Here is a 27,565-nt window from a genome sequence, read left to right on the forward strand (position 1 = left end):
AAGAGAAGACACAATGCCTGCCATTTGTATCTAGAACTAAATGTCAGTACTAACAATCTAAATGTCACCTTACTTGATACACAGGAAGCAACAACTAACCTTTGCTCCTGGAAGAACTTCATTTTGCTTTAATGTAAGGCTGAGTTCCATCTTTCCAATCAACCTACATATCTGTACAGGATCAGAGGGAGAAACCTCTGGCACATTCCTTGCTAACTGTGGATGTGGCTCGTACACGATTTTAGGGTTCCAGCTTGGTGAAAGTTTAGGTTCTGTTACCTTTAAAATAAATTATGAGGAAAGGGTTACTACATACTCAATTAACAAAAGTCTGCACACACAACAAGAATCAGGGTATATGTGTATTTAATAAATAATTCAGCCATATCTCACATACATCCACAGTATGTAACCCAAAGACAGAAGGGCATTGAAACAGTATGATGTATCTAGATTTTAGTAGTATAGGGCGATCTTGCCTTCATAGCAAAAGACTGGAATACCATGTAGAATACAAATCATGAGCTGAAGGAGCATAATCAATTTAAATGTTTTAATATGGTCTCAAATTTAATTAAACATTTTAGTATGGCATCACTTTAGAGATCTATACATCAAAATAACTTGTTGAATTTTCTGCATTGATCTTGTGTTACATGTATATGTTGCTTTCCCCCAAGATGCTCAGAGTAGGAGTTATACTTGCAGCAACACTTTGATTTAGGTTAGATTCACTCTTGCTCACTGGTTGGCTATGGCAGAATGGAAATCTGAACACAAATTTATCACAACCAAGTCCACGTTACATCAACTAAATCAGATGTTTTTACTGAAAAATATCTGGGAAACTAGAATTAATCAAAGATTTGACTGATGTCAAAAACCTTGCTCAATCCAGCCCTAACAGAACTAGAATCTCAAACATTCAACAATGCAAAAAATGAACATAAAGAATAGGCAGCTACCTCTGTCACAATTGGAACGAATATATGAAAATAGCTTAATATGTTATAAACATGATCAACTATGCATATGCATATACAGATCAAAAATGTTTTTACCAACTGTGTAGCTGAACACACAGGTGAGGATTTTGCTGATGCTGGAAATTCATCCCAGAAGAAAGAAACACCGGAGAGTTGCAGCAATTTGTGAGCAAAAGCAGTGGGCTGATGAATATTAATTCCAGAGCATTCGTCAGCAGTTTCATCACAATACATTGTTCTACAAAGGCGGCAGAAAAGAAATACAGTAAGAATGGAAGGAAATGTTACATTTTTTAAAATTAACATGGCATCTCTAGCCATATTTGTATTTCTGAAGATACACTGATGATTTTAGATGGAAACTTTTAGACAGTCTGCTTCCTTTTAAGAAAATGAGGTCAAAGACAAACTTTCTTTTTAAAAATCTTTATGGAAATCAAGCATTATTTATAACTTAGACCAAAAGCATGTATAACTTAGACGTTCATCAAGATCCATGTATTGCAACCTTTCAATTCAAAGTAACCCACAAACTCCATCTGTAGGGCAACAGAGAAAACTCAACCACTTAAGCCAATGTGCTTTGAACCATATTTTTCCATCCATCACCTTTTCCCGGTGCAGGACAAATTCAGGGTAGGTCTACTCTATATACAGCAGTGGTTCCCAGCCTTTGAGCCTCAAGGTGTTTTGGACTTCAACTCCCAGAAATCCCAGCCAGCTAACCAGCTGATAGGAACTGTTGGAACTGAAGTCCAAAATACCCGGAGGCCCAAAGGTTGGGAGCCACTGAGATACATAGTCTTTGCTAGATCCTGAAAAGGAAGATTATACCCAATAAAGGCATCCTTATCCAAAATAATCCAATCAAATAAAAAATGGTCCACATTGAAAGTGATACTTTTGCTTTCTGATGGTTCATTGTACGCAAGCTTTGTTTCAAGCACAGCATTTTCATGCTTTTATGCCTAAATAAATTCAGACTCTGTGTAAAGGGTATGTATAGAACATAAATGAATTTTGTGTTTAGATTTGGGTTCTATCTCCAAGATATCTATCATATATGTACAAGCAAGAACAGGAATTCCGAAATCCAAAAAGAAACAAAAATCAAAATCCAAAACACTTCTGGTCCCAACCACTTTAGATGAGGGATACACAACCTGCACATAAGTAACTTCTCCTGGTCCGACCTCCAAATCCTGATGGAAATACTATTCAAAAGGAATAGTCAACCTGTACTATAATCATGTTGGATTCTTTCCAAAATTTCAATCATTTCAAATCTTCATTTAAAAATGTAGATGAATTCCAAATGGTAGCTTTTTTTTCTTCAAACAATGTTCTTTTGATAGTAGACGGTGCACATTTAATACAGTTGAAAACTTTCAATGGAAAGCAACTATGAAACAAATAGGTAGTTACCATAAACATTTTGGATTCAAAACTCTCTTAAACAGTGACCGGTGAAAAACAATGTGTGTATGTAAGTATTTTACAATTACTATGTGCAGCTCTGTTCATCTTAATTTTAGCATCCTTATAGACCACAGTGTCTGTGTAGACCTTTCAGGTCAATCTACACTATAACATTATTGTACCTGTACCTAAATATATGCAATATATTCTGTAAGGTATTCTGTATGGTAAATTTCCAATCAAGGTCTAAAGCGAAAGGGATAATCAGCTGTCAGATTCCAGTTATCATGGAATTCAGCAGCACTTGTATATAACATCTCATATACAGCACAAATTATTCTTCACTTGAAAAGGGAAGGGAGGGCAGAGGCACACTACTTACTTCTCAATGTGAATTTCAAGTGCTGTTCCGCTTTTAGAATTATCTGGCACATGCTCAATTCTCAGAACAGTATCTAAAAAGTTGACTTTCACTCTTCTTAAAACTATAATAAAGAAACCAATAAAGAGATGAGGTCACACACAAATGAAGAATCTATACATGATATTACATTTGGTGACTGAGCTACTAATGCACCTGTTCTCTTAAAGGGAAAATCTTCTTTCTGTTTCACTGCCTAATTCTCCACAAATCATCCCACAGAAGAGGCTGCTGCTAAGTGCTGTTCATGTTAATTACCCAGTCCACCCTTTCTTTCTGAGAGCATCTTGAAAAGAATCATGATATGAAACAAACATACTGGTTTCCCCTTCTATATACAGTATGGTTATTCTATAATGGTCCATGCATGAGATGGGGGATGAGCTCAGGCCTCTTCTACACTGTCCTATATCCCGGGATCTGATCCCAGGTTATCTGCTTCAAACTGGATTATATGAGTCTACACAGCCAGATCATTTAGGATACTCAGCTAATCTGGGATCAGATTCTGGGATATAGGACAGTGTGGAAGGGGCCTCAGTGAGTTCTACATAGAGCCTTATTGATATTTACACAGAGCTAAAGTATGACCCAATTGTTTAACTTCACATCTATAAGCAACAGACAATTAATTCTTACTAAATACTATTAAGGTTAGGTTGTGTATAAAAATTAACTGGTTTTATCAAATAATTTAATAGCATTAGAAATTAGCATTTTCAAACTGAAAAGTATAACACATAGTCATTCAACTGACAAACTATGAATTTCCAAACTCTACCTTTGTATTGTTTATGGAAAAAATAGTACCTGTTTCAATTGTTTCAGCAAACTTCTCAAGTCCTTCAAAAGGCTGGGACCCTTCTCCTTGTTCATCTGTCAGTTTTTGGCTAAGACATTCTTTTGCAAGCTGCATACTACTTGTCATAAAGCTTGACCAATACATGGGCTCTGAACCAGAAGCTACAAAAAATAATAAAAAGCCCAAAGTGTTTTGTCATTAACAGGCTTCAAAAACAAAGTACATCCATACAGAAATCTCCTTTAGAAGAATCAGGAGTACAACCTGTGCATAGAAGCATGTGAACTGTCTTTGCATATGAGATCTGGGGATATAAGCACTTTTTTCCAGGTTTATCTTCCTTTATATTTGAAATGTTTCAGCAGCAGTATTTATATACAGCTATATATAACTGTGGCTAGTTAGAAAGAGAACACAAATTCCTTATTATAGTATTTTCACCAACTATCAGTCTGTGTCTGAGCACAATTCAGATGCTTGTTGTGTTGTATAAAGTCCTACATAACTTGGGTCCAGGTTATTCCCCATATAAGCCAGTTATCAAAAACGCAGATTAGGGAGCAGGGATTCAGCCTGTGCTGGATGGGGTAGACTTCCTCTGAAATTTCAGGTGTAGTACTTGGATGTACTCCTAGACAGCCCTGAGCCTTGATGGTCAAGTTTAGGTGAATGCACCAGCTATTCATATTCTTGGAAATTTCAGATCTGGCCAAGATAAAACATATCTCGATTACATTCCGTTTGGGATGTGACACACTCAATGTGAAGCTGTCTTTGTAAACTGTTCAGAAACTTTAGTAGGTCCAAAATGTTATAATTAACCTGTTAACTGGAGCTGGTTGTAGGGAGCACATAACACCCCTGTTGACATAGCTTTATTAGCTACCAGTATGTTTCTGGACATAATTCAAAGTGATGATCATTACCATCTGAAAATTTATTCAAACTTTCCCAAATCTTCCAATCCTTTGGGAGAGCTTTCTTTTAATCCCAACACCCTCACAGGTTCATCATAGTTTATATATCCTTGTTGAGTTTTTCCAATATACCTTATATATCAGATATATAAACCTTCCTTGCTGAGTTTTTCAAATATACCTCACAACCTCTGAGGATGTCTGCCACAGATGTGGGTGAAATGTCAGGAGAAAATACTTCTGGAACATGGCCATATAGCCCAGGAACACACAACAACCCTATGAAGAAGATTATTTGTATAAATATATTTTTAATATGTGGGTAGTGTGTGTGATTTACCCATATTGCTGAAATGGTGCAACAAAAGTAGAAAAAAACCACATAGCTGCAGCATTTCCATGTCACTTAATAAAATGTCTCCCCCTCATGTCATTTCAACAGGGATGCACACAGAAGACATGGTGAACTTCAATAATATTGAGAGACTCCAAGTAAATATGGTCCAAAACTTCATGTGTGCAAGGATATCTCTAATAGGCATTCATTTTCATAATTTATCTAAATGGACACAATAACAATGACAAAATAAAGAAAATAAAGCTAGATAAAGAACAAGGGATATAACAATAGCAATAATTTACCTAGACGGGGCCTTGGTCTGAAGATCATTTCTAAACCTTTCACCTCAAGTGCACAATTGTCCTGAAGTAGAGAGCCCCAGGGAATGGATAGAGAAATTGACTGAATAAATCCCTCAGTGACTTCCAGAGGAGCATCTGCGGATTCTAGAATCTCATTAAGACTCTAAATCGAGGAGAGAAAATAGACAAAATTTGTAGAGCAACATAAGCAGAACTTGTTCAGTTTTCATTATATCTGTTACATAATTAAAATGTCCAAAAGTAAAGCAAGCTCCCTTCAGTGGTACACATTAAGTCAAGGAATTTCTCAAAATGAATTTAAAAGACTTAAAGAGAATAGCAATGTCCAATTCCAATAAAGATCTAGGAATTTGATTATACAATAATCTGCAAAAGATAGATAACTGAATATAGTATACAGTGGGTATACAGATGTCTCATATTATCTTAGTCACTCCAAAAATATATATATATTGCTAAATTACATCCAGTTTCAATTGAGTCTCAAAATAACTAATATGCCATATCCAAGTGTTACCACAATTACATTTTAACTGTGGCTAAAGCAAAGATTAATGTAGCAGGCAAAATGCTTATGGAAAATGTTCATTACAATACAAACAAGCAATTAACTACTGTGCTATGCCTATTATAAATGCCCTGCACTATGACAAATAAAAGGATTTATGCTTATTTAGTTGCATGTTATTCTTTGCAATAGTTTTGAAATAGGCTGAGAAATTATTCATGGTTATAAAGTTGCATCAACCACTGCAAATGTTTGAAAAACCTTAAAAGAAATTCATAGAAAGGAAAAATTGTCTAGATTTACTGTGAAAATAGCAACTTAAATCCAAGTGTTAGTTCCAACTACAGCAGATCTACTGAAACTAATGGAAATTGTCTTACCAAGTTTCCAATGACTGAGTGGTTCTACTGTAGTTCAGACCGCAACTGGCTTCGGGCCATATGTTGAGAGCATATGTGTACAGTATTTCTAAAATGATTTACTTTTAGCATGGAAGTGCTAAATATGTTCCTATTTCTTGCTAAATATGCTTCTGCTTCTACAGTCCTCTCTAACATAACATTTGGGACACAGTGAAACCACTCTGCTCCAGAAGATCAACTGGGAAGGGATCAGACTCAGAATATACAGAAGCAGTCATGCTTAGAAAGAAGACATATGGAAGATTTATATAAAACATTTACCAAGCAATGAGTGCCTCATACCATTATGAAAGTGATAGTTTAATGAAACAGAATGATCAGTAGTGACCTAACAAACACTGCACTGCTTGCTTGTTCTTTGGAGGGCTATTATATATTCTGACTCACAATTACTATATGATAAACCCCATGAAACAGAAAAAAACTTATAAAAACTAGACACGAAAACATTAAAAGTTATGGAAAATAAGCCTTGGGTTAATAGGTGGAAAAATCTATTTTAAAGGGGAAACTGTCATTATGAAAATAAAAATGCCTATTACCAATACAAACAAAAACGTGGAGAATCTCAAAAGTTATTAAAATAATAAAACAGCAGACATGAGCCAGAACTCTGTAGAAGCTTTGCACTAACGTATTCTCCAATGTCAGGAAAAATACTTTCAAGCCATTGCATTTTGTACTTCTCTACACAGTAACTTTACCCTGACTGTGCAAGGACAGTTAGAAGTTCTTCTCTTCCCTCCATCAGCTGCAAGAGTTTGGGAGCTTTCAAACTCCAGTTTCTGCTTTTATTGGGGGAACAGGGGATGCCCCGTAATTTTCCTGGATGTGAAAGGACAATTAGATGGCTCCAGGCTTAGCAGTGGTCTCATAGGAAGAGCAGTAGACACAGCTATTGTCAAGAGTCAGACGCCAGTTAACATACAAAACAAAGTTTATTCCGAAGATAAGCCAAAAAATAACATAAACACAGGAAATATCCTTGAAACACTTCACTTTTCAGTGTTTCGAGAGTAGATTGGACAATAATAACTCAAAAACGAGCCACGCTAATTTCCCATGCTGGCATTCAATAAAAAACTAAATAATGCTTCAATTCAGCTTTGGAAAACAAATAGAGTTAATTGCTGGAAAATAAACAAACTAGAAAAGCAGTAAAGCTGCTTCCAAGGTGTAGATAAGCCGAGAGCCTCAAAGGGATGATGAATAGCCGTCGTCAAAAGAATCCAAGGTCAGGTCAGGAGGCAGCAGAAATTCCGAAAGACAAACTAATAGTCAGAAGCCAGGAGTAGCCGTCAGTCAGAGGGCGTAGACAGAAGCCAGGTCAAATTCAATCCAAAGTCCGAAGAGGGTGCAGTCATCCAAAACAGGTCCACGATAAGACACAGCGAGAGCCAAGCTAGATGATATCAGCAGATTCAAATCATAGTCCAAGTTCAGTCTTCATGGAAACACAGAGATCCCAATGGCGCCTCAGCAACACCTTGCCACACGCAAAGTGCAGTGGCCAAACATTCCCATTTTATTCCCCTTCCTCCTGGGTGACCAAACACTCACACCCAAACACCAGGTGTCCCAAATCTACTCAGAGTCTGAACTCCACACAGCTAGAGCTCATGGATCTGGAGTACCTAGCAATTCGTCAGAGTCCCAATCATCCTGCCCACACTTAGCCCCATGAACACTTAAAGAACCATCCTCCCTTCTCCAAGCATCCCAATTGGGATCAGCTCCTGCAGAAACCCCAGGTTCAGAAGTATCCATAAGCCCCAAATCCCCAGACATCTCCGGTGGCTGTGCCCATTCAGTGCCCGCTTCCCCAGCCACCACCTGTTCCTCAGCATCCATCTCCCCATCTGAATCTTCCTCAGAAGATCCCCCATATAGCTCTCTAAGTCGCTTCCTGCGCAACTCCTCCAGTGAACCCTCATCACGAGGGTTTTTTCTTCCTCTTCGAATTCCATCACCATCAACCATAATCCCCGAAGGCGCAGTCACAACAGCTATGCCTGGGAGCCTCCATGTTTCCCCTTACAAACCAGCACTGGAAGAAGGTTATATCTACCGGATTTTAACAATATTGTAATTTCTAACTAACAGCAACAGCAATAACAAATGAAGATATGCCATAGCTGGGGTGCCACCACAGAAAAGCTGTTCCTGGTAGCAGCTCTCAGGCACACATCTGAAGGTAGCCACACACAGAAAAAGGCCTCAGATAAAAAATATCATTAAGAACGTGTTCATATAGACAGACCTAAAATAAAATTTTCATGGTCAAAGACCAAGGCTAAATCATTACCTTGCTTAAAAGCAAACTAAGAGCAACACTGTGGCGGGCTGTGGCGCAGGCTGGAGAGCAGCTGCAATCAATCACTGCAATGAATCACTCTGACCAGGAGGTCATGAGTTTGAGGCCCGGCTCGGAGCCTATGTTTGTTTGTCTTTGTTCTATGTTAAAAGGCATTGAATGTTTGCCTATATGTGTAATGTGATCCGCCCTGAGTCCCCTTCGGGGTGAGAAGGGCGGAATATAAATGCTGTAAACAAAATAAATAAATAAATAACACTGCCATAATATGCTCCCTATGGCTTGCTCAACCACCTAGCTATGCTTGGCAGCAATTCCACAATTCCCCATCCTATATAGAGTTATACTCCAGCAGACTGAGATAGATGTGATGGAGCATTCTCATATTTAGTACCTGCATAATGGACTATAGGCCAGAACAAGCACGAAGTATCTTCTCTAGAAGGAAGTCATCAAATAAGTCAATAAAGGAACAGTGTCACTTCTTTATATCTACTGTTTTTATTGTTAACTGTTGTCATATCCGCTTCAACTTATACTGCCCCCATGAATGAGAGAATTCTATGTCACTCTATCATCAACAGATCTGTTCACGTCAAATAGACTCTTGCCTGTGGCTTCCCTAAATGTGTGTATCCTTCAATAATGCAACCTTGAGAGTTCTTTCTTTTTAGCTACAGGTAGTGTTTTTTCCTTATCTCCTTGATAATGTTTATGGGTTCATCCCAAGGTTCTTCTGGCTGCTAGTCAAATAGCCCTAGAAGTGCCAATCAATTTTATGTTATATTTCAATTCTATGGGGATGTTTTTCAGATTGTATTTTGGCATGATGTTCTTCTTTAGATTTACTCTATTTTTATATCAACTGTTCCTTACCTTGTTTTTGCAGAGAGAACTGACCTCCATCTTTTGCTCCCAATTATATAGTCTATTTAATTTCTACACTGGCTATCAAATGATGTCCGCATATACTGCCACTACAATGTTCACTTGAATAATGTGCTTGTGATGAACGAATTGTTGGTCTTTAGCACAATTCAATCAGATGCTCTCCTGCTTCATTTCTTGATTATAAGCCAAATTTTCATACATCTTTGGATATGTCATTTCTTACTTTTACATTTGAATCACCTGTGATTAACAAAAAGTCCTGTTTTGGTGTGTGATCCATTTCCTCTGCACTCCAGCATAGAATCTTTAAAATTATTTTTTTCCTGACTCTGTAATTGGAGAATACACTTGAATTGTGGTTGGTTTCCATAACGTATTGATATGATTTGCTCAGATTTGCACTGTATCCTCTGACTGCTTTCGTTACATTACTCCTGTGGAATCCTCTCTCAAAATGTCCCATTCCCATCCATTTTAGTTCACTCACACCAAATATTGCAATCTTTATACATTCAATTTCTTATTTCACTGTTTCTCCAGAAGCATGTGCCTCACATTCCTGTGTGTTCCTATAATGTATTGTGCAGCTTCTTTTCTTTTCACCACTGAAATGAACATCCATTTGTCTTGAGTCCAACTGAATCATTAACCATAGTGCTACTCATTTTTGTCCTTTGCTCTATCCCAGTAGGTCACTGAGTGCCACCCAACCTGGGAGTCTCTTCTTCTAGTGCTATATCTTGTATAATTTTGGATTGTCTTATATGGGTAAAAGACATTGAAAGGAGGTGTAGCATGTCTCCTTTTGTGAAGTACTAACAAGTGTTAAGTATAGTGCCAATGTGGTTCTTTGTGAGAGATCCACCCACACTACTGCTGTTGCCCAGTAGCAGTCCTACCAGCAACTGAACCTCTTGTTTCACAGCAGCATGCACTTCCACCACCGTGGAAAGATAGTACCATACTGCTATACACTTCATTATTTAAATAATACCACATTCTCAAATGGAAACAGCTTGGTCATGAAGCAAATATTATGGATTCAGAATGAGGGTACTAAAGAGGCAGGTTCCAAAATGTTGGTTGACTTAGCATTTATTTATTTACTTACAGTATTTATATTCCGCCCTTCTCACCCCGAAGGGGACTCAGGGCGGATCACAATGTACACATACATGGCAAACATTCAATGCCATATGAACACAGAGACAGATGCAGAGGTAATTTAACATTCTCCAGCTTGCAGCTTACTGAGGGTGTGCTCGATTCCAGCATTGTTTCATATCACAATGGAAATCTGTTTTTGACTATAACTGGCAGTAAAACAATCAACCTACTAGCGCCTACTCCTATCAATAATCACTTCTGGCAGTCTGAGTGGAAACAATGTGATCACAATACACTGTTCACTGATGTCAGTGCTTTGATATATTAGAGAGTGAGTGGGGAAACCACAATATTCAAATGGTAACTTTGCAATGATGGGAAGTATCCATCTAAGCCATCATAGCAGATATGACTGATAGTGGAATGGAAAATGAACATGCACCACAGAGCATGGAATTCAACCAGTGAGTAGTTTATCCTTCCTTCATCCCAATATTCCTATTACAATTTTCTTCTCACAGTTTGGAGTGTTTTCTGTTTCAATAACTTTGAGGTATACTTTACAATTAAATCTTGCCAGTAAGAAGTGTGTTTTAAATACTGTCCTAAGTCAACTTACTAAAAGCAACAAAGCCTATCAGAGGATATTTAAATTAGAGCAAATGTCACCTACCTGCTTAAAAGCTACACAATATTATTTATTTACTTTAACAATACCCCATCTTACTCAAGGAGGCTAACAATCCCACACTTAGATCAGAGTTTAAAAAGCACAATACAAATATTTTTTTAAAAAAAATTAAATAATACAGTGCGGATTAAGATTAAAAAATAGAGTAAAATGTGACACACTTATAATAGCCTTTAAAACACACACACACACCACACCCTGCCGCTCCTGAATCTCACACACACTTCCCCAGCAGTACGCCCTTTATTCTTCCCTAAATGCCTACTGGCAGAGGAAAATCTTCACCTGCAGAAGGCCAGCAGGGATGGGGCCATCATGGTCTCTCTTGGGAGGGAGTCCCACATTCTGGGAGCAACTACCAAAACTGTCTTTTCTCGTGATCCCACCAAACCCACTTGAGTGGATGGATTTTTTTTTCAGATATAGCTATGGCTCATATTCGGTTTATCCAATATTATATCAACGTGTGTGACTTGGGAAAGGAGGGTGAATGGGATGATGCAGAATTTTAGATTGCGATTCATTACCGTATTATACTATATATAATTTATTTATTTATTAAACTGTCATAGTGATGACTAATAGCAGCTGAGTCAGAAGAAAGGAAATCAAAACAAATGGCTGGAATCCACCTGTTAAAACCAAAAAAGTGATTTCCCAATTCATAGAATCATAGAGTTGGAAGAGAATACAAGGGCCATCTAGTCCAACCCCATTCTGCCATGCAGGAAAACATAATTAGTGCACCTCTGCCATCCAGCCTTTGTCACTGTCAAACAGATCTTACTGTCAGGAAGTTCTTTCTAATGTTTAAACAGGGGCCCTTCCTGACAGGCCCTATATCCCAGGTTTTCTGTTTATCCCAGATTATCTGGCATTGCGGATTTATATAATCCAGTTTAAATCAGAAAACTTGGGGTCAGATCCTGGGATACAGGGCCTGTCTGGAAGGGCCCTGGGATCTCTTTTTCTGCAATTTGAATCTATTGCTCTGTGCCCTAGTCTCTAGAGCAGTAGAAAATAAGCTTGTCCCTTCCTCCATATGGCATTCTTTTAAATAATGAAACATGGCTATTATGTCCCTTCTCAAACTCATTTTCTCCAAGCTAAACATACCCAGTTTCCTCATTCACTCCTCACAGGGCTTCTGTTCCAAACCTCTAAACATTTTGGTTGTCCTTTGGGCCCGTTCCAGCTTGTCAATATCCTTCTTGAATCTTGGCCCCCATGCTTTTCCATATTCAAAAAAGAAATAAAAACTCATCTATATGCCCAGGTTTATGGTGATGCTTGAACATCTGGCTCTCACATAATGATTATTGAACAGGGCCTTAGAGTGGTTTTGATCTTAATCAACAGATCTGGTTTTTAATCCTATTTTTAATTATGGTTAGTTTTCATTATACTTAATTTGTGGTTTTTGTATTTTTGTGTTTTGTACGGCATCAAATGGCTGCCATGTATGTTGTGAGCCATCCCAAGTCCCCATAGGGAGATGGGACGAAATACAAATAAAACTGACTTTGACTTTGGTGCCCAGAATTAGACAAAGTGTTATTACAGGTGAGGTCTAACTAAAGCAGAAGAGAGTGCGCCTATTACTACTACTACTACTAATAATAATAATAATAATAATAAGCTTTATTTATATCTCGACCCCTCTCCCCATAGGGATTCAGCGCAGCTTACAACAAAACAACGAATACAGTAAGTGATATAACACAGACAATAATCACATATCTATATATATAAAAGAGTGATGGCATCACGGCGACTCACAAAACAACAAAAGTACAGGCCCCACAACCTCAAAATTTGACAACACAACCCATCATCCACGCCTCAAGGTTGATACAACAAAAAGAAAAGAAAAATAAAGTCCTAATTAGAGGGAGAGCAATAATTTTTTTTAGCCAATTGCTGCCAGTTTAGAGGGCTAATCTCTGACCACTTGGTTGCCTAGCAACCAAGGGACAGCCAGGTTTCAGTTAGGGGACAGGCAGATTTAGGCCTCACTTAGACTTCTTCCACAGATTATCTAATTTGCACTGGATTATATGGCAGTGTAGACTCAAGGCCCTTCAACACAGCTATATAACCCATTTATAATCTTATATTATCTGCTTTGCACTGGATTATCTTGACTCCACACTACCATATAATCCACTTCAGTGTGCATTTTATACAGCTGTGAAGAATGAGCCTCATATAATCCAGTTCTGAGCAGATAATATAAGATTACAAATATACAGTAGAGTCTCACTTATCCAACGTAAACAGGCCGGCAGGATAAGTGAATATGTTGGATAATAAGAAGGGATTCAGGAAAAGCCAATTAAACATCAAATTAGGTAATCGTTATACAAATTAAGCACCAAAACATCATATTATACAACAAATTTGACAGAAAAAGTAGTTCCATGCGCAGTAATGCTATGTAGCATTTACAGTAGAGTCTCACTTATCCAAGACTCACTTATCCAACATTCTGGATTATCCAACGCATTTTTGTAGTCAATGCTTTCAATATATCGTGATATTTTGGTGCTAAATTCATAAATACAGTAATTGCTATATAGCATTACTGTGTACTGAACTACTTTTTTTGACAAATTTGTTGTCTAACATGATGTTTTGGTCCTTAATTTGTAAAATCATAACTTAATTTGATGTTTAATAGGGTTATCCTTAATTCCTCATTATCCAACATATTCGCTTATCCAACGTTCTGCCAGCCCGTTTATGTTGGATAAGTGAGACTCTACTGTACTGTATTTACAAATTTACCACTAAAATATCACAATGAACTACAAAAACATTGATTATGAAAAGGCAGACTGCATTGGATAATCCAGAACATTGTATAAGCAAATGTTGGATAAGTGAGATTCTACTTTGATATGAAATAATTTCTGGGATAGAATAATGCAGAACAATATAATATCTAAAACCAGGACAGTAAATAAACAGGGGAATTCCACACAGGAAACAATCAGGGCCAGCTAACACCTCCCAACAAACTATTCCCATCATCAAAGTCTGGCAAATCCTGTTTTCTCAGGGCCACAGACAGTAGAAGCACATAAAATATCGCAAACAACACCACTCTGAAAACAAGGGAATTCCAGACAGGAAACAATCAGGGCCAGCTAACACCTCCCAACAAAAAATTCACTCAGGGAGGAAACAGCCAGGCTTTAAAGCTGCAAGGCCATTACATCCTAATCATTTTTCCTAATTGCAGCATTCATACTTGCCTCCAACAAACAAAAAAAACCAATCAGAAATATTGTATATTCACAACCTTTAGGAAATATTATCCCCTGATGACGCAGCGTGTTAAAGCGCTGAGCTGCTGAACTTCTGGACTGAAAGGCCACTGGTTTGAATTGGGGGAGCGGAGAGAGCCCCCACTGTTAGCCCCAGCTTCTGCCAACCCAGAAGTTCGAAAACATGCAAATGTGAGTGCATCAATAGGTACTGCTCCGGCGGGAAGGTAACGTCGCTCCATGTAGTCATCCCACATGACCTTGGAGGAGTCTACGGACAATGCCGGTTCTTCGGCTTAGAAATTGAGATGAGCACCAACCTCCAGAGTAAGACACGACTGGACTTAATGTCTGGGGAAAACCTTTACCCTTGACCTTAACTACCACCAATTCCTCAATCCTTTATTTCCCACACCACCATACTTCGCCACAGCAACGCGTGGCCGGGCACAGCTAGTCAATTAATAAAATAAAATAGTACAATAGTGTAAACGTAAATAATCAGTTTAAAAGACTATTTAGTCCTCTGAAAACAGTGTGTATATAAATGCTGTTGAAGCCAGCCAATCCCTATGAGGGTATCTAGCATTATAAATTATAGTTCTAATAACCATTTAAAGTCCTGTCCGATATGGTGGTTGATACTCTTAGCCGTTATCAAAAGCCTGCTCAAATAGTTAGATGTTCAACTTCTTCCTAAAGTTATGAGGGTTTGATTTCCTTAGGGAGGGCATTCCAAAGCCAGAGGGCCACTACCGAGAAGGCCCTCTCCCTTGTCTCTACCAAACACACTTGTGAGGGAGGTGAGATTGAGAGGAGGCCCTCCCTGGCTGATCTGAGAGCCGATCTTACTTCCATTAATTTATTTATTTTGTTTATTTACAACATTTATATCCCGCCCTTCTCACCCGAAGGGACTCAGAGCGGCGTACAAATTGGCAACAATTCAATGCCTGCACATAATTAAAACAGCAATGAAAATCCAATAAAACAATTAAAACAATAGAAAAATATAAAACATATGATTAAAATCCATGATTAATCTCAATACTATACTCCTATTGAGGCAGCCTAGAACTGCATCAAGATTCCATTGGTATTGGAGATAAAAAGCTTCTCAAGCCTCCTCTATCCAATGTTTTGTCTGTTTATAATGTGTCATTCATTTCCTGAAATGTCTGTCTTTGGTTTTCTTAGCTCTATGTACTTGGGGCAGTGGGAGGGGCTGAAGACCATGTGACTGATTCAGTGACTGTTTAAAAGGATGACAGTTGAGGGATGACAGTTGAGGCTTGAGTCTCTTTAAGTACAGAACCCAGTATAGGAAGTTAGAAGTCAGTTGAGGCTTGAGTTCTTTGACGTAGACTGTACAAAGCAATATAGTTTTGAAGCGACTGTTAAAGATTGCAAATTAAAGATACAAACTTAAAACGTTTTAAAGCTTAATCTGACAAGAAATATTTAAATACAGTAGAGTCTCACTTATCCAATGTTCTGGATTATCCAACGCATATTTGTAGTCAATGTTTTCAATATATCGTGATATTTCGGTGCTAAATTCGTAAATACAGTAATTACTATGTAGCATTACTGCATATTGAACTACTTTTTCTGTCAAATTTGTTGTATAACATGCTTTGGTGTTTAATTTGCAAAATCCTAACTTAATTTGGTGTTTAATAGGCTTCTCCTTAATCTCTCCTTATTATCCAACATATTCGCTTATCCAACATTCTGCCAGCCCGTTTATGTTGGATAAGTGAGACTCTACTGTACATATTTGTTGTCAGATTAAGCTTTAAAACGTTTAAATTTGTATCTTTAACTTACAATCTTTAACAGTCTCTTCAAAACTGTTGTGAGTAAAACAAACATGTTATTTTAAAGAAGTCTACTAGAATCTTTGTTTGCTGAGAGCATTGAATAGAAACAAGATATGTATGCGCCCAGAGATCTTCCATTACTAAATAAACTAAAGGAACAATCCTGAAACTCTGCTATCCAATAGGTTATGATCCTAACAGGTCATCAACCCCAATACGTTATGATATAGATTATGATCCTAACAGGTCATCATCCCCAACAGGTTATTATCCTAACAGGTCATCATCCCCAATAGGTTATGATCCTAACAGGTCATCATCCCCAATAGGTTATGATCCTAACAGGTCATCATCCCCAATAGGTTATGATCCTAACAGGTCATCATCCCCAATAGGTTATGATCCTAGCAGGTCATCATCCCCAATAGGTTATGATCCTAGCAGGTCATCATCCCCAATAGGTTATGATCCTAGCAGGTCATCATCCCCAATAGGTTATGATCCTAGCAGGTCATCATCCCCAATAGGTTATGATTCTAACAGGTCATCATCCCCAATAGGTTATGATTCTAACAGGTCATCATCTCCAATAGGTTATGATTCTAACAGGTCATCATCCCCAATAGCTGATGATCCTAGCAGGTCATCATCCCCAATAGGTTATGATCCTAGCAGGTCATCATCCCCAATAGGTTATGATTCTAACAGGTCATCATCCCCAATAGGTTATGATTCTAACAGGTCATCATCCCCAATAGGTTATGATCCTAGCTGGTCATCATCCCCAATAGCTTATGATCCTAGCAGGTCATCATCCCCAATAGGTTATGATCCTAGCAGGTCATCATCCCCAATAGGTTATGATTCTAACAGGTCATCATCCCCAATAGGTTATGATTCTAACAGGTCATCATCCCCAATAGGTTATGATCCCAGCAGGTCACAATCCACTGGTCCAATAATTGAGAGTTGCAACTGCATTTGCAAACAGTGAGACAAATGAGCCAAAGAAATACGACCTGACTGCAACATGACACTTGCGGTGGCAGAAGGGAAGAAGGGGAGAGGTGCAAAGGCGCCCTTACCCACTTATCCAGGGGCACCTGTGCCAAAGAGCCAGTCCCTTGGTAGAGATCGAGCGTGAGCTGTTCCAAGCTGAGCTTCTCTTGAAGGAAGTGGCCCAGGTACCTCTGCAGCAGGTACCTGCAGGCCCTCTTCTTGATGGATTCTGAGAAGGGCCAAGGCATGGTGGCAAAGAAATGAGGCAAGGCTCGAAGGGAGAAAAGCAGGCCTCCCCTTCCTATTCAGGAAATGTCTCGATTCCCCGGAGGCGCCAAAGGCTAAGGAGGGGAGAGCGCCTCCATCCCGCCTCCCTCTTCTTTTTCTTTCCTCGTCTTCACGCCTCCGCCGCCATCTTCTCAGCGCGCGCCCCCCTCTGAGGGAGGGGAAGGAAGGGGCGGGGCTTAGAAGCTCCCCAGGCCCCGCCTCCTCACTGTCTCGCCCACCTTCCGCGGATCTCGTTCGTTCTCTCCGCGCAGAAAAGAAGAGAAGAGAAGCCCGGCTGCTGCTCTTGTTGTTGTTCTGGGCTCCTCTTGGCGCCTCCTTCTGACGTCACGCGCCCGCCTGTGACGTCACGCGCAGCCGGCAAAGGTCGCCGCCGAGGGAGAAGAAAGGGGGAGAACGTCACGTGCTTCTTCTGAAAGACAGTAGAGTTGAGACTATAGAAGCAGTGCGTTTTGCCCTCGAATTCCGGCTTCGAGCGACCTTACCTGAAAGTGCATGTCTTCTGTACATTGAATGCAGTTTGACACTGCTTTAACTGCCATGGTTATAGAATCCTGGGAGTTGTAGTTATATAATGCCCTGGCCTGTACTGACTGTTAGTGTTATAGAAAACTACCCTAAAATATAGCAGAGCATCTAAAAAAACCCAACAGGATACTAAAAGTTTTAATGAATAAATGATGAAAATGACACGGACTGAACTATAGACAAAGCAGGAGGAAGAACGGATCTGATTTTATGTTTGAAATGTATATTTTTAATTCATAATGTATTTTAATAGTTTTAACTGTTTTATGTGCTGTTTTATATTGGTTTGTATGGGCATCTAATTGTTGCCACTGTTGTAAGCCGCCCTGAGTCCCTTCGGGTGAGAAGGGCAGGATATAAATGTGAGAAATAAATAAATAAATAAAAGTTGAGTATTCAGCTCATTAGCCAGCAGAGCATGAGGTGCCCTATGGTGCGAATGTAAAAAAATTCAGAGCTTAGGCAGGCAAAGATGCAGAGTCCAATCTTAAAACGTCACAAAGTTTATTTAAAGTAATGAACAACTAACTACATTTCTTCATAATCAAAGAACTGGGTCTGAGCTACTCTAACACCCATCTCTTCTAAGGTTTAAGAGAGAGAGAAATCATCACTACATCTCTCTGAGCCACATGCAAAGAGAGCTCTCAGATTACAAAGCACAGTCTCATACTAAGATGTAAAAAGCAGAAGTCAGATTCAAAAGGCTTAGAGTAGAAAAGGATCCATTCTACACAACCAATCAGAATGAGAGCAGAAGCAGAAGAAATTAGATACAGTAGAGTCTCACTTATCCAACATAAACGGGCCGGCAGAATGTTGGATAAGCAAATATGTTTGATAATAAGAAGGGATTAAGGAAAAGCCTATTAAACATCGAATTAGGTTATGATTTTACAAATGAAGCACCAAAACATCATGTTATACAACAAGTTGACAGAAAAAGTAGTTCATTTATTTATTTATTTATTTGCAGCATTTATATTCCGCCCTTCTCACCCCGAAGGGCACTCAGGGTGGATCACATTACACATATAGGCAAACATTCAATGCCTTTTAACATAGAACAAAGACAAGACAAACATAGGCTCCGAGCGGGCCTCGAACTCATGACCTCCTGGTCAGAGTGATTCATTGCGTTGATTCATTGCAGCTGCTCTCCAGCCTGTGCCACAGCCCGAGCCCAAAAACGCAGTAATGCTATGTAGTAATTACTGTATTTACGAATTTAGCACCAAAATATCACAATGTATTGAAAACATTGACTACAAAAATGTGTTGGATAATCCAGAACGTTGGATAAGCGAGTGTTGGATAAGTGAGACTCTACTGTACATTCCAACTGTCATACAGGAAACATGGGGGGAAACCCTTAGCCTATTCTAAGCTAACTGAACTGTTCCTCATTTAGGATTTTAGACTTGGGCAGTACGGGGTTGAATTCCAACAGTTGGAAATTGTAGGAATTGAAGTCCAAAACACCTGGAGGGCCCAAGTTTGCCCATGCCTGATCTACACTTTCCTTCACCCAGCAGGGTATTGTATAGTTTTGTACAGAGAGGTTCCCCATTCTCCTCGCACGTGGCCGCTTGGGAACCGGAAGAATCTTCACACACATCTCTGTGAGCGAGCCTGGAACTCTTTGACTAGGAAATCACGTGACAGGGGCGAGCGGGAGGAGGGAAAAGAGAGCGGCAGAGGTTCCTCGCCTTCAGTCGCTTCGGACGGAGCCGGAGAGAAGGTGGCTTTGGTTTAGCTGTCCCTTTGGGAGCGGAAGAGAGGCGATAAATACTCGCAGGCGAGGAAAGGGATGCACTGATGTGTAGGTACCTCGTGGCGAGAGCGGCATTGGGTCCATCTAGATCAGGCCTGGGCAAACTTGGGCCCTCCAGGTGTTTTGGACTTCAACTCCCACAATTCCTAACAGCCGTTAGGAGTTGAAGTCCAAAACACCTGGGGGGCCCAAGTTTGCCCAGGCCTGTATCTACACAGTTTGAACTGCCTTATGTGGTCATTATATGGTCATATTATTGTTGTTGTTTTACGTGGGAAGTAAAGAAAATGGAATCCAAAACGATAATAATATAAAGGGTGCTTGTACCTCTAGCAGTTTATAAATCTAGATTATTAATTTTTTTGTGTCAGGAGCAACCGGAGTTGCTTCTGGAGTGAGAGAATTGGCCGTCTGCAAGGACGTTGCCCAGGGGACACTAGGATATTGTTGGGTTTTTTTTTTTTTTTTTTTTAATGTTTTACCATCATTGTGGGAGGCTTCTCTCATGTCCCCGCATGGAGCTGGAGCTGATAGAGGGAGCTCATCCACGCTCTCCCCAGGTGGGATTCGAACCTGGCAGCCTTCAAGTCAGCAACCCAACCTTCAAGTCATGAGGCTTTTATCCCCTAGGCCATTGGAGGCTCCAATCTAGAAAATTAATTTTACTTCTCCCCCCCCCCTCAAATGTGCAGACTGTATTTATTATTATTATTATTACTTGATTGGAATCTGTTTTTACCCCGTTTTTCTCCCGCATCAAGGCGAGACGCAAAGCAGCTAATGATACAATAAGAACATACAAAGTAAAAAAAATTAAAACCCCGATAAATTCCTTATCACAACCTGATTATTTAAAACTGTCAGCAATAAAACCCTATTTACAGAATATAGCATGCATACAGGATTTAAAACCATTCATTAACCCCATTGGGAGCCAAATTCCAGTACTCTTAGATCCAGAGAGACCCATGGTCCAGCTACAATTTTAATTTCCCCCAAAGGCTAGTTCAAACATCAAAGTTTTATATGTTGTCGAAAGCTTTCATGGCCAGAATCACTGGGTCGCTATGAGATTTTAGGGCTGTATGGCCATGTTCCAGAAGCATTTTCTGCTTCTGCAACATGGCCATACAGTTCGGAAAACTCTCAGCAACCCATTAAAAATTCACTCCTTTCCTACATGATAAAAGAGTGATAGTGGCCCTGATTTCTCTTGGGGGGGGGGGGGTCCCACAAAGCTGGGGCGTTCCCAGAAAAGGTCCCTTGTCGAGTAACTTAAAGTCGCATTTGAAATGGGTGTAGAGCTGTCAGCAGTCCCTCTCCACTTGATCGATGTTGCCTTCCGGGTACATAGGAGGAGATACGCTCTTTCAAGTATCCTGGTCCAAGGCCGTAAAGGGCTTTATAGGTACAGTGAGTCCTTGGTATCCACAGAGGTATGCTTCCCATTATATACAGTGGCCTAGTGGAATAGTGTCCCTTATATAAAATGGCCAAAGCCAGATTTGCTTTTTGGAATTACTTTTCAGTATTTTCAAACTGTGGAAGGTTGAACCTGTTGGATTCAGAGGACTGACTCAAGCATTTATGGGTCCACGGGGCTCCTGGAACCAAGCCTCTGGGGATGCCAAAGGCCCCAGTGTAATGTAAACTACTTTACAGAGTATGAGCATGAAAAGCTGCAGCCTGTCCAGGGGTGCATCTATACTGCAGAATTAATGCAGTTTGAAACCTCTTTAACTGCCTGGTTTTGTTTGTTTTTTCCTGATCAGGAGCACCTTCCCATCTTGACCATACATATTGGGTGGTTTCCCCACACATCTCCCAGTGCAGTAATGTGGGATGCATCTAGACCAGGCATGGGCCCTCCAGGTGTCTTGGACTTCAACTCCCAGTAGGCTGTTAAGAATTGGCTCAATCCTATGGAATCCTGGGATTTGTAGTTTGGTGATACAACAGCACTCTCGGGCAGAGAAGGCTAACATTTGGTGAGGCACCAGCACAAAGCTAAAGGTCTTATAAAACTACAACTCCCTTGAGTCAATAACTTTGAGCCATGGCAATTAAACTGGTGTCAAATTGCATTAGGTCTGCAGTATAATTTCAACCACAGATATGTCAGCCCTGTTGGAGTTATAATGTATGTGGGTCTGATAGAGAACTTAATTATCAGGTGAAAAGTGCATGGGAATAATGGTGTTATATATATGGAATGCTCAAGCTAAGAAGTCAGTTTTATGTCTTTTGAAAAGCCTATTGAAGTCAGGAGAATATGAGAAGGGGTGTTAGTTAACAACAAGTAGGGCACATCTATACTGTAGAATATTCACATTTTGACACTATATCTGCCATGGCTCAGTGCTGTGGTATCAGTGGAGTTGTAGTTTTACTACATTTTAGCCTCTCTGCCAAAGAATGCTGGTGCTTCACCAAGCCACAACTCCCAGGATTTCATCACATCGAGCCATAGTAGTTAAAATGGTGTCAAACTGCATTAATTCTACAGTGTAGCTGTACACTAAGAGACGGAGGTAGAAAAGAAATTCCTAGACTGACGTGCAAAACTGAAGAGATAGAGAGGTGGTGGAGAAAGAGTTTGAACAGAAGGAAAGGGGGGTGGCTCAATGTGGGTTGATTAAAAGATTTGGCAGATCATCTTTCTCACAGGTACTAAAGCTGCTGCTTCATTTGACATAAGGAACAATCACTATCACTTTATGGAGGTGTGCTATTTGGAAAATAAAAATTTCTGGTGGAGTGGTTTGGAATCCATGTGTAATGAAGTGGAAAGTTGTGTACTGAAAAAGGAAAATTACTGTATTTACTTTAATCTAATGCTCATCTTTTTTGACTAAATTATTTCCACAAAATTAGGGTATGTGTTAGATTTGCATAATATGGTAAATACTTTTTGGGTTTTAGTGTTTTAAAAATTGAGATGTGCATTAGATTTGATGGCACATTAGATTCAAGTAAATATGGGTAGGTCACAGGTAGTAGACAGTGTGAAAATATTTTATGAGTGGATTGGAGATTTCTGGGTAATTGCAACACATCTACTCATTTGGGGATGATGCTCACTTAAATTCTTCTGATTTGTTTAGAAATCGTTTCAGAATCTTATATAAGACTGTGCCCAAAGTGATGAGTTTTGTTTCAGAAACTTTCCTGTGTTGCATTTGGGCTGTAAAAGGCATCTTGGAAGATCTAATTCTCTTTTATTTATAGTTGAACTTCAAAAGCTTAGTTTAATTTTTTTAAAGCTACATGGATGTTGAAGTACAAGGTGCTTACATGAGGTGGTTGATCAGCTATCCAAACACAACTCCATTTCCTGGATCAAGCGTAAAATATTTGGCCCTCCAAATATTTTAAACTGCTGTCCACAGAATCCCCTGAACTTTGGCTATATTTTCCTTCTGGGAAACGTTCAAAACTTTGGGGAATCAAAGGCTAAGAATGGTGTCGTAAAGGTTCTCTTTCCTGTATTGCCCCTTGGAGTCAAGACCATCTGGAAATAGGTTTCAACGACTTCCTATATGCTACCCAATAGGAATATATCTTTTTTCCATTGCAGTTATTTTCCCATGCTGTTTAGAGCTGGTGAGCATTGAAGAGCCATAGGTCTCCACTTTATTGAAAACGTTTCCTTTTCCACTGAGATTTCTTTGACTCTGGAGTTTCCAAACTTTAATTACCGTATGCCAGCTTGAAGTCCTTTGCAGTAACTTTTGCCACAAGCCTCTTGGAAAGCTTTGTGGAAATATAATAGCATACATAAAATTACTGCCTTGCTGAATACTTTGTTGGCTCTTTACTTGATAGTCCATATCATAAAAGTCAGCATATTAAAAGAATCTGGGTTTTTTAAACTGTCCATGTTTTGTTGCTTTAGGTATATTTGTAACTACCAGAATCCCATTGTCATTACTGTATTATAATCTCATGTGTTTGTATTTCTTTTTATAGTGTCACTTCTGAATGGAAGGAAAATGTAGTTTAATAAATAGATTTGGCATTAGAGTATCTTGTTTATAGTGAACTATATAATTAAGTGATGTTTGAAAAAAGCCTTGTTGTTTTATGCACAGAATGGAGACTGACTACAATCCCATGGACCTATCGAATAGCACAGGCATTGAAGATCATTCAGAATTCAAGGAATTTGAAGGAACGGATGTGAAAGACATGAGATTAGAAGCAGAAGCCGTTGTGAATGATGTCTTGTTTGCTGTTGGCAATATGTTTGTCTCTAAAAGCCTCCCATGTGCAGAAGATGTGGCATACATCAATGTGGAAACTAGAGAAAGGAACAGATATTGCCTGGAGCTCACGGAAGCAGGACTCAGGGTAATTGTCCCTTTTGTGAAGATCTTTTATTTTTAAAAGCGTTTGCCAGCCAGTATTTCATAATCTGCTTTATATATTTTTAAAAAGCAGTTCACAATTGTTTAGACGCAGTGTGTTGTTTTTTGCGTCAGATTTTTTAGAATATTTACCTTCATATACAGAACAGTGACTCTTCTGTTATTTTTATCATCACAAAATATGTTGGAATTTTAGAACAAAATGTTAATTTATTGTATTTCAATGGTAAGATTTCTATTTGTAGCTCTCATTTTCTGATACTTGTTTTGAAAGATTCAGGGCAGCACAAAGAGCAGGGAATACTATGGAAGAGAAGAAATTCCCACCAGTGGAGTACATTACTGAATTGGGTTTAATGTCTAATATATCAGAGTTTTATGCATCACTTCAGATTCTTAAGTAGGGATACCAGTTTTTTAATATCAGGATTACTATCTATCTAATAAGGGTATGGACGGAACTGAAGCAGGTAGATTTTGTTATGTCATTGTGCTTCAGGGGCTGAATAGCTGCACTTTGCGAAATCACCATTAAACATTTAATAACTGTCTTAGTTACTGTTGAAAGCTCTTTGTGCATTAAGAAATGAGTATAGCCTTTTTCCCAAGATGATCTTTAAATCTTGGGCAGGCAGTACTTTTTAATATGGTGATTTTTTTTAATTTTTTTTAGTGTCAGAAGCAACCAGAGTTGCTTCTGGAGTGATCATCTGTACTGAGAATAATTGAACATTTCCCAATGCAGTCCACTCCAAAAGAACTTTTTTTTCTGTTAAGGACTTAAGAATGTAAGTGCAGCACTGTCCACTCCAGATTTAGCTAAGTGCCCTCCCCCCTTAACAGTCCTGTGGTGCTGCCCTGAATTTCAAATATAGAAAAATTTCCTTATACAGTATATCATTTAGCAGTCCTACTAATCGCAAATGGAACAGGTTGCTGATTCTTCTTTTAAAATACGCAGATAGACAGTTTGCAGGGACTGTTTTGATATTCTCATAATTTGTTTATGTGTTTAGAGTCCCTTCTCATTTCTGAAATGTATTGTTTTCCTTATACAGGTAGTTGGCTATGCTTTTGACCAGGTGGATGATAATGTACAGAATCCCTACCATGAAACTGTCTACTCTTTGTTGGACTCCGTCAGCCCAGCCTATCGAGAAGCTTTTGGGAATGCACTGCTACAAAGACTAGAAGCTTTGAAAAGGGATGGGCAGTCATGATGGAATTTGCCATCAAAACAGGATTTAGCAAAATGTTGCTGCTGGTCAGAGTTCTGAATAGGTTGTACTGAAATCCAATGATAACAGAACTAATTTCCTTAAGTTGCATTCTTTGCTTTTCAGTGTTCCTTGCACCATGATTTTTAGTGGCAACAACTTATAAAGTATAATATCATTTATACTATTGTTCTGAGTAAATTACCCAATCTCCTGTCCAATAACTTAGTGAAATACATGCAGTTACTGTTCTTGGTTCTTCATTTCTTCAGATAAGTAAAAGTGACTGTACAGTTCTAATCTCTGATATTGACCTAATACTTAATGTCAAGGGAACTACAGCTGGTGTTACATTAACTTCTTAGATACAGTATCTACTAAGAATTTACACAGTGTGTTTCAAGACTAACTCAGTTTTATTGAAACCATGTATTATTTGCCATAGCTAAACTTAATTTTATGAAATCATTGAAAATATATATGTTTAAGTTCAGCATCTTGTGCATGGAGTTAGGAATCTTGTTAATTCACTAGGGAAGTGTGATAATTCACACTGTTAAATAAAGACACAACTTGGTACATGTTCCGCAAACATGTTAAACCCAATACTTCTCAGTAACTGAATAGTGGAGTTCAGTGTTTGTACCCTGTGGGTAGTAAGCCTCAGATGTTAAACAAAAGATGAACTGTAGGCATAATGAATGTATTCATCAATTGAAATACAAATGGGATAAGCACAAAGATGAGGAAATGAAAAGCCACATTCTTCATGAAAGCCCCATCCCGAATTGCTTTTGCTAAAACTATTGTTTCATAAAGAGAGCTATTTACGGTTGTTTTGAATGTCTACATAATGTACAGTATATCTAAAAAGTATTTTTGATTCTGTTTGCTATAGTAAGTATTTCTGTAATCTCCTATATTCTTCCAGTCATCTTAACCATGCTGTGTCCTTTTCTAGTGTGTGGTATTGGTTTAAAACCAAAGACTGAAACTGATAACTTGGACTGGATCTAAAAATGGATTGTGTTATATATGAGCTTGTTAACTTCCAGTGCTGCTGTTCATCTTTGAATATATTCTGCTAGAGGGAAACACGTTTTCAAAACGGAGCTATATATTCGCTGTAAGGACCACCTAATGATATGTTTTCCTACATAATAGTAACTGATATCTTATAAAGTGAATGAACTTAACAGAATCTTCAGATAGGTGTAAATATACATATCATACACCTGATGCTACTTGAGTAGTATTTTATCCTAATAGAGAATCTGATGCAAAACTGAAGGAGCAGTTAGCTTAGCTGAAACATTTATTATAGCTTTGTCTTAGTTTTGCTATAATTATGGCTGAGATAACGTGAAGTACAACCACCTCGTTTGAAGAAGTGAATGTTTTCGCACCTTCTTAGAAGCAGAAATGTTCCACATTTTCCGCTATCCATCTGCCTTTTAAATCCTTCTGTAAAAAGAATCTGAAATGCACAGAGAAATTTGGGTAAATATGTATTCATAATTTGGATTTGTGTCATGGAAGTTATACCTCAGTGAGAAAAATTTTTCCTCCGCCCCATTGTATCTCCTTGTGAATAATATAGCCATATTTACTGAATACTTAAATAAAGGAATTTTAAAAACCCTTGTCTATATTGTGTTTTTTAAAATATTAAATTTTTTACTTGTAGATATACAAGGAGGACTGCAAGGTTTCTATGAAAAACCTGAATGTTGTTTACAGATCAATTGTACAGGGTTTTCCTGGTGTGTGTATGTGTGTGTAAAGCAGTGTAATGTCATACTTCACCACAAAAATTTGCACGGGCACAGGGAAGTGTCTTGTTTTTGTATAAATAATAAAAACAAAAGAAATTCCTCACAGCAGCACTAGTAAAAACAGGGAATACTTTGAAGGCACCAAGATTCCTTCTGATCTTGGAAGCTAAGTGTGGTCTGGCCTGGTTTGTACTTTGATGGGGGGCTGTCAAAGGAATCATTGGCAGTATTTCAGAGGAAGGCAATGGGAAATCACTTATTGAGTACTCCTTCTCTAAGAAAATACAGTGGAACCTCTAAAGAGCATCCAAACTTAAGAGCGTTTTGAGTCACTATCGCTTGGCCCAGCTTTTGTTTTGACATAAGAGCAGCAATTTGAATTAAGAG

The 27,565-nt window shown here is 38.7% G+C and overlaps 2 protein-coding genes across 6 annotated transcripts in view; one reads left to right on the top strand and one right to left on the bottom strand.

Moving 5' to 3' along the window:
• atg2b (autophagy related 2B) overlaps positions 1-17,849 on the bottom strand; it is a 65,507-nt gene extending 47,658 nt beyond the window's left edge. For all 3 annotated transcript variants that reach the window (XM_003214321.4, XM_008108665.3, XM_008108614.3), the window contains exons 1-6: positions 17,319-17,849; positions 5,188-5,350; positions 3,637-3,789; positions 2,788-2,890; positions 1,062-1,224; positions 100-279 (exon numbers count right to left, since the gene is read on the bottom strand). In XM_003214321.4, coding sequence (XP_003214369.2) covers positions 100-279; positions 1,062-1,224; positions 2,788-2,890; positions 3,637-3,789; positions 5,188-5,350; positions 17,319-17,480 — 924 coding nt within the window. In that variant the 5' untranslated portion in view covers positions 17,481-17,849. The remainder of the gene's footprint in view (positions 1-99; positions 280-1,061; positions 1,225-2,787; positions 2,891-3,636; positions 3,790-5,187; positions 5,351-17,318) is intronic.
• On the top strand, positions 10,775-27,043 carry gskip (GSK3B interacting protein). 3 transcript variants are annotated; one of them, XM_062968446.1, is made up of 4 exons: positions 10,800-10,914; positions 12,813-12,848; positions 23,911-24,169; positions 25,245-27,043. In XM_062968446.1, exons 1-4 carry the CDS (start codon positions 10,859-10,861, stop codon positions 25,404-25,406), a joined length of 513 nt encoding a protein of 170 aa, XP_062824516.1. In that variant the 5' UTR covers positions 10,800-10,858; the 3' UTR covers positions 25,407-27,043. The 3 variants fall into 3 exon arrangements, with proteins under 3 accessions (XP_062824517.1, XP_062824516.1, XP_003214370.1); XM_062968447.1 differs by lacking the exon at positions 12,813-12,848 and having other exon boundaries at positions 10,775-10,914; XM_003214322.4 differs by lacking the exons at positions 10,800-10,914; positions 12,813-12,848 and adding an exon at positions 19,696-19,867.
• The last annotated feature ends 522 nt before the right edge of the window (positions 27,044-27,565 follow it).

The sequence above is a fragment of the Anolis carolinensis genome, chromosome 1 (assembly GCF_035594765.1).
Source record: "Anolis carolinensis isolate JA03-04 chromosome 1, rAnoCar3.1.pri, whole genome shotgun sequence".
In the NCBI taxonomy this organism is placed as follows: Eukaryota; Metazoa; Chordata; class Lepidosauria; order Squamata; family Dactyloidae; genus Anolis; species Anolis carolinensis.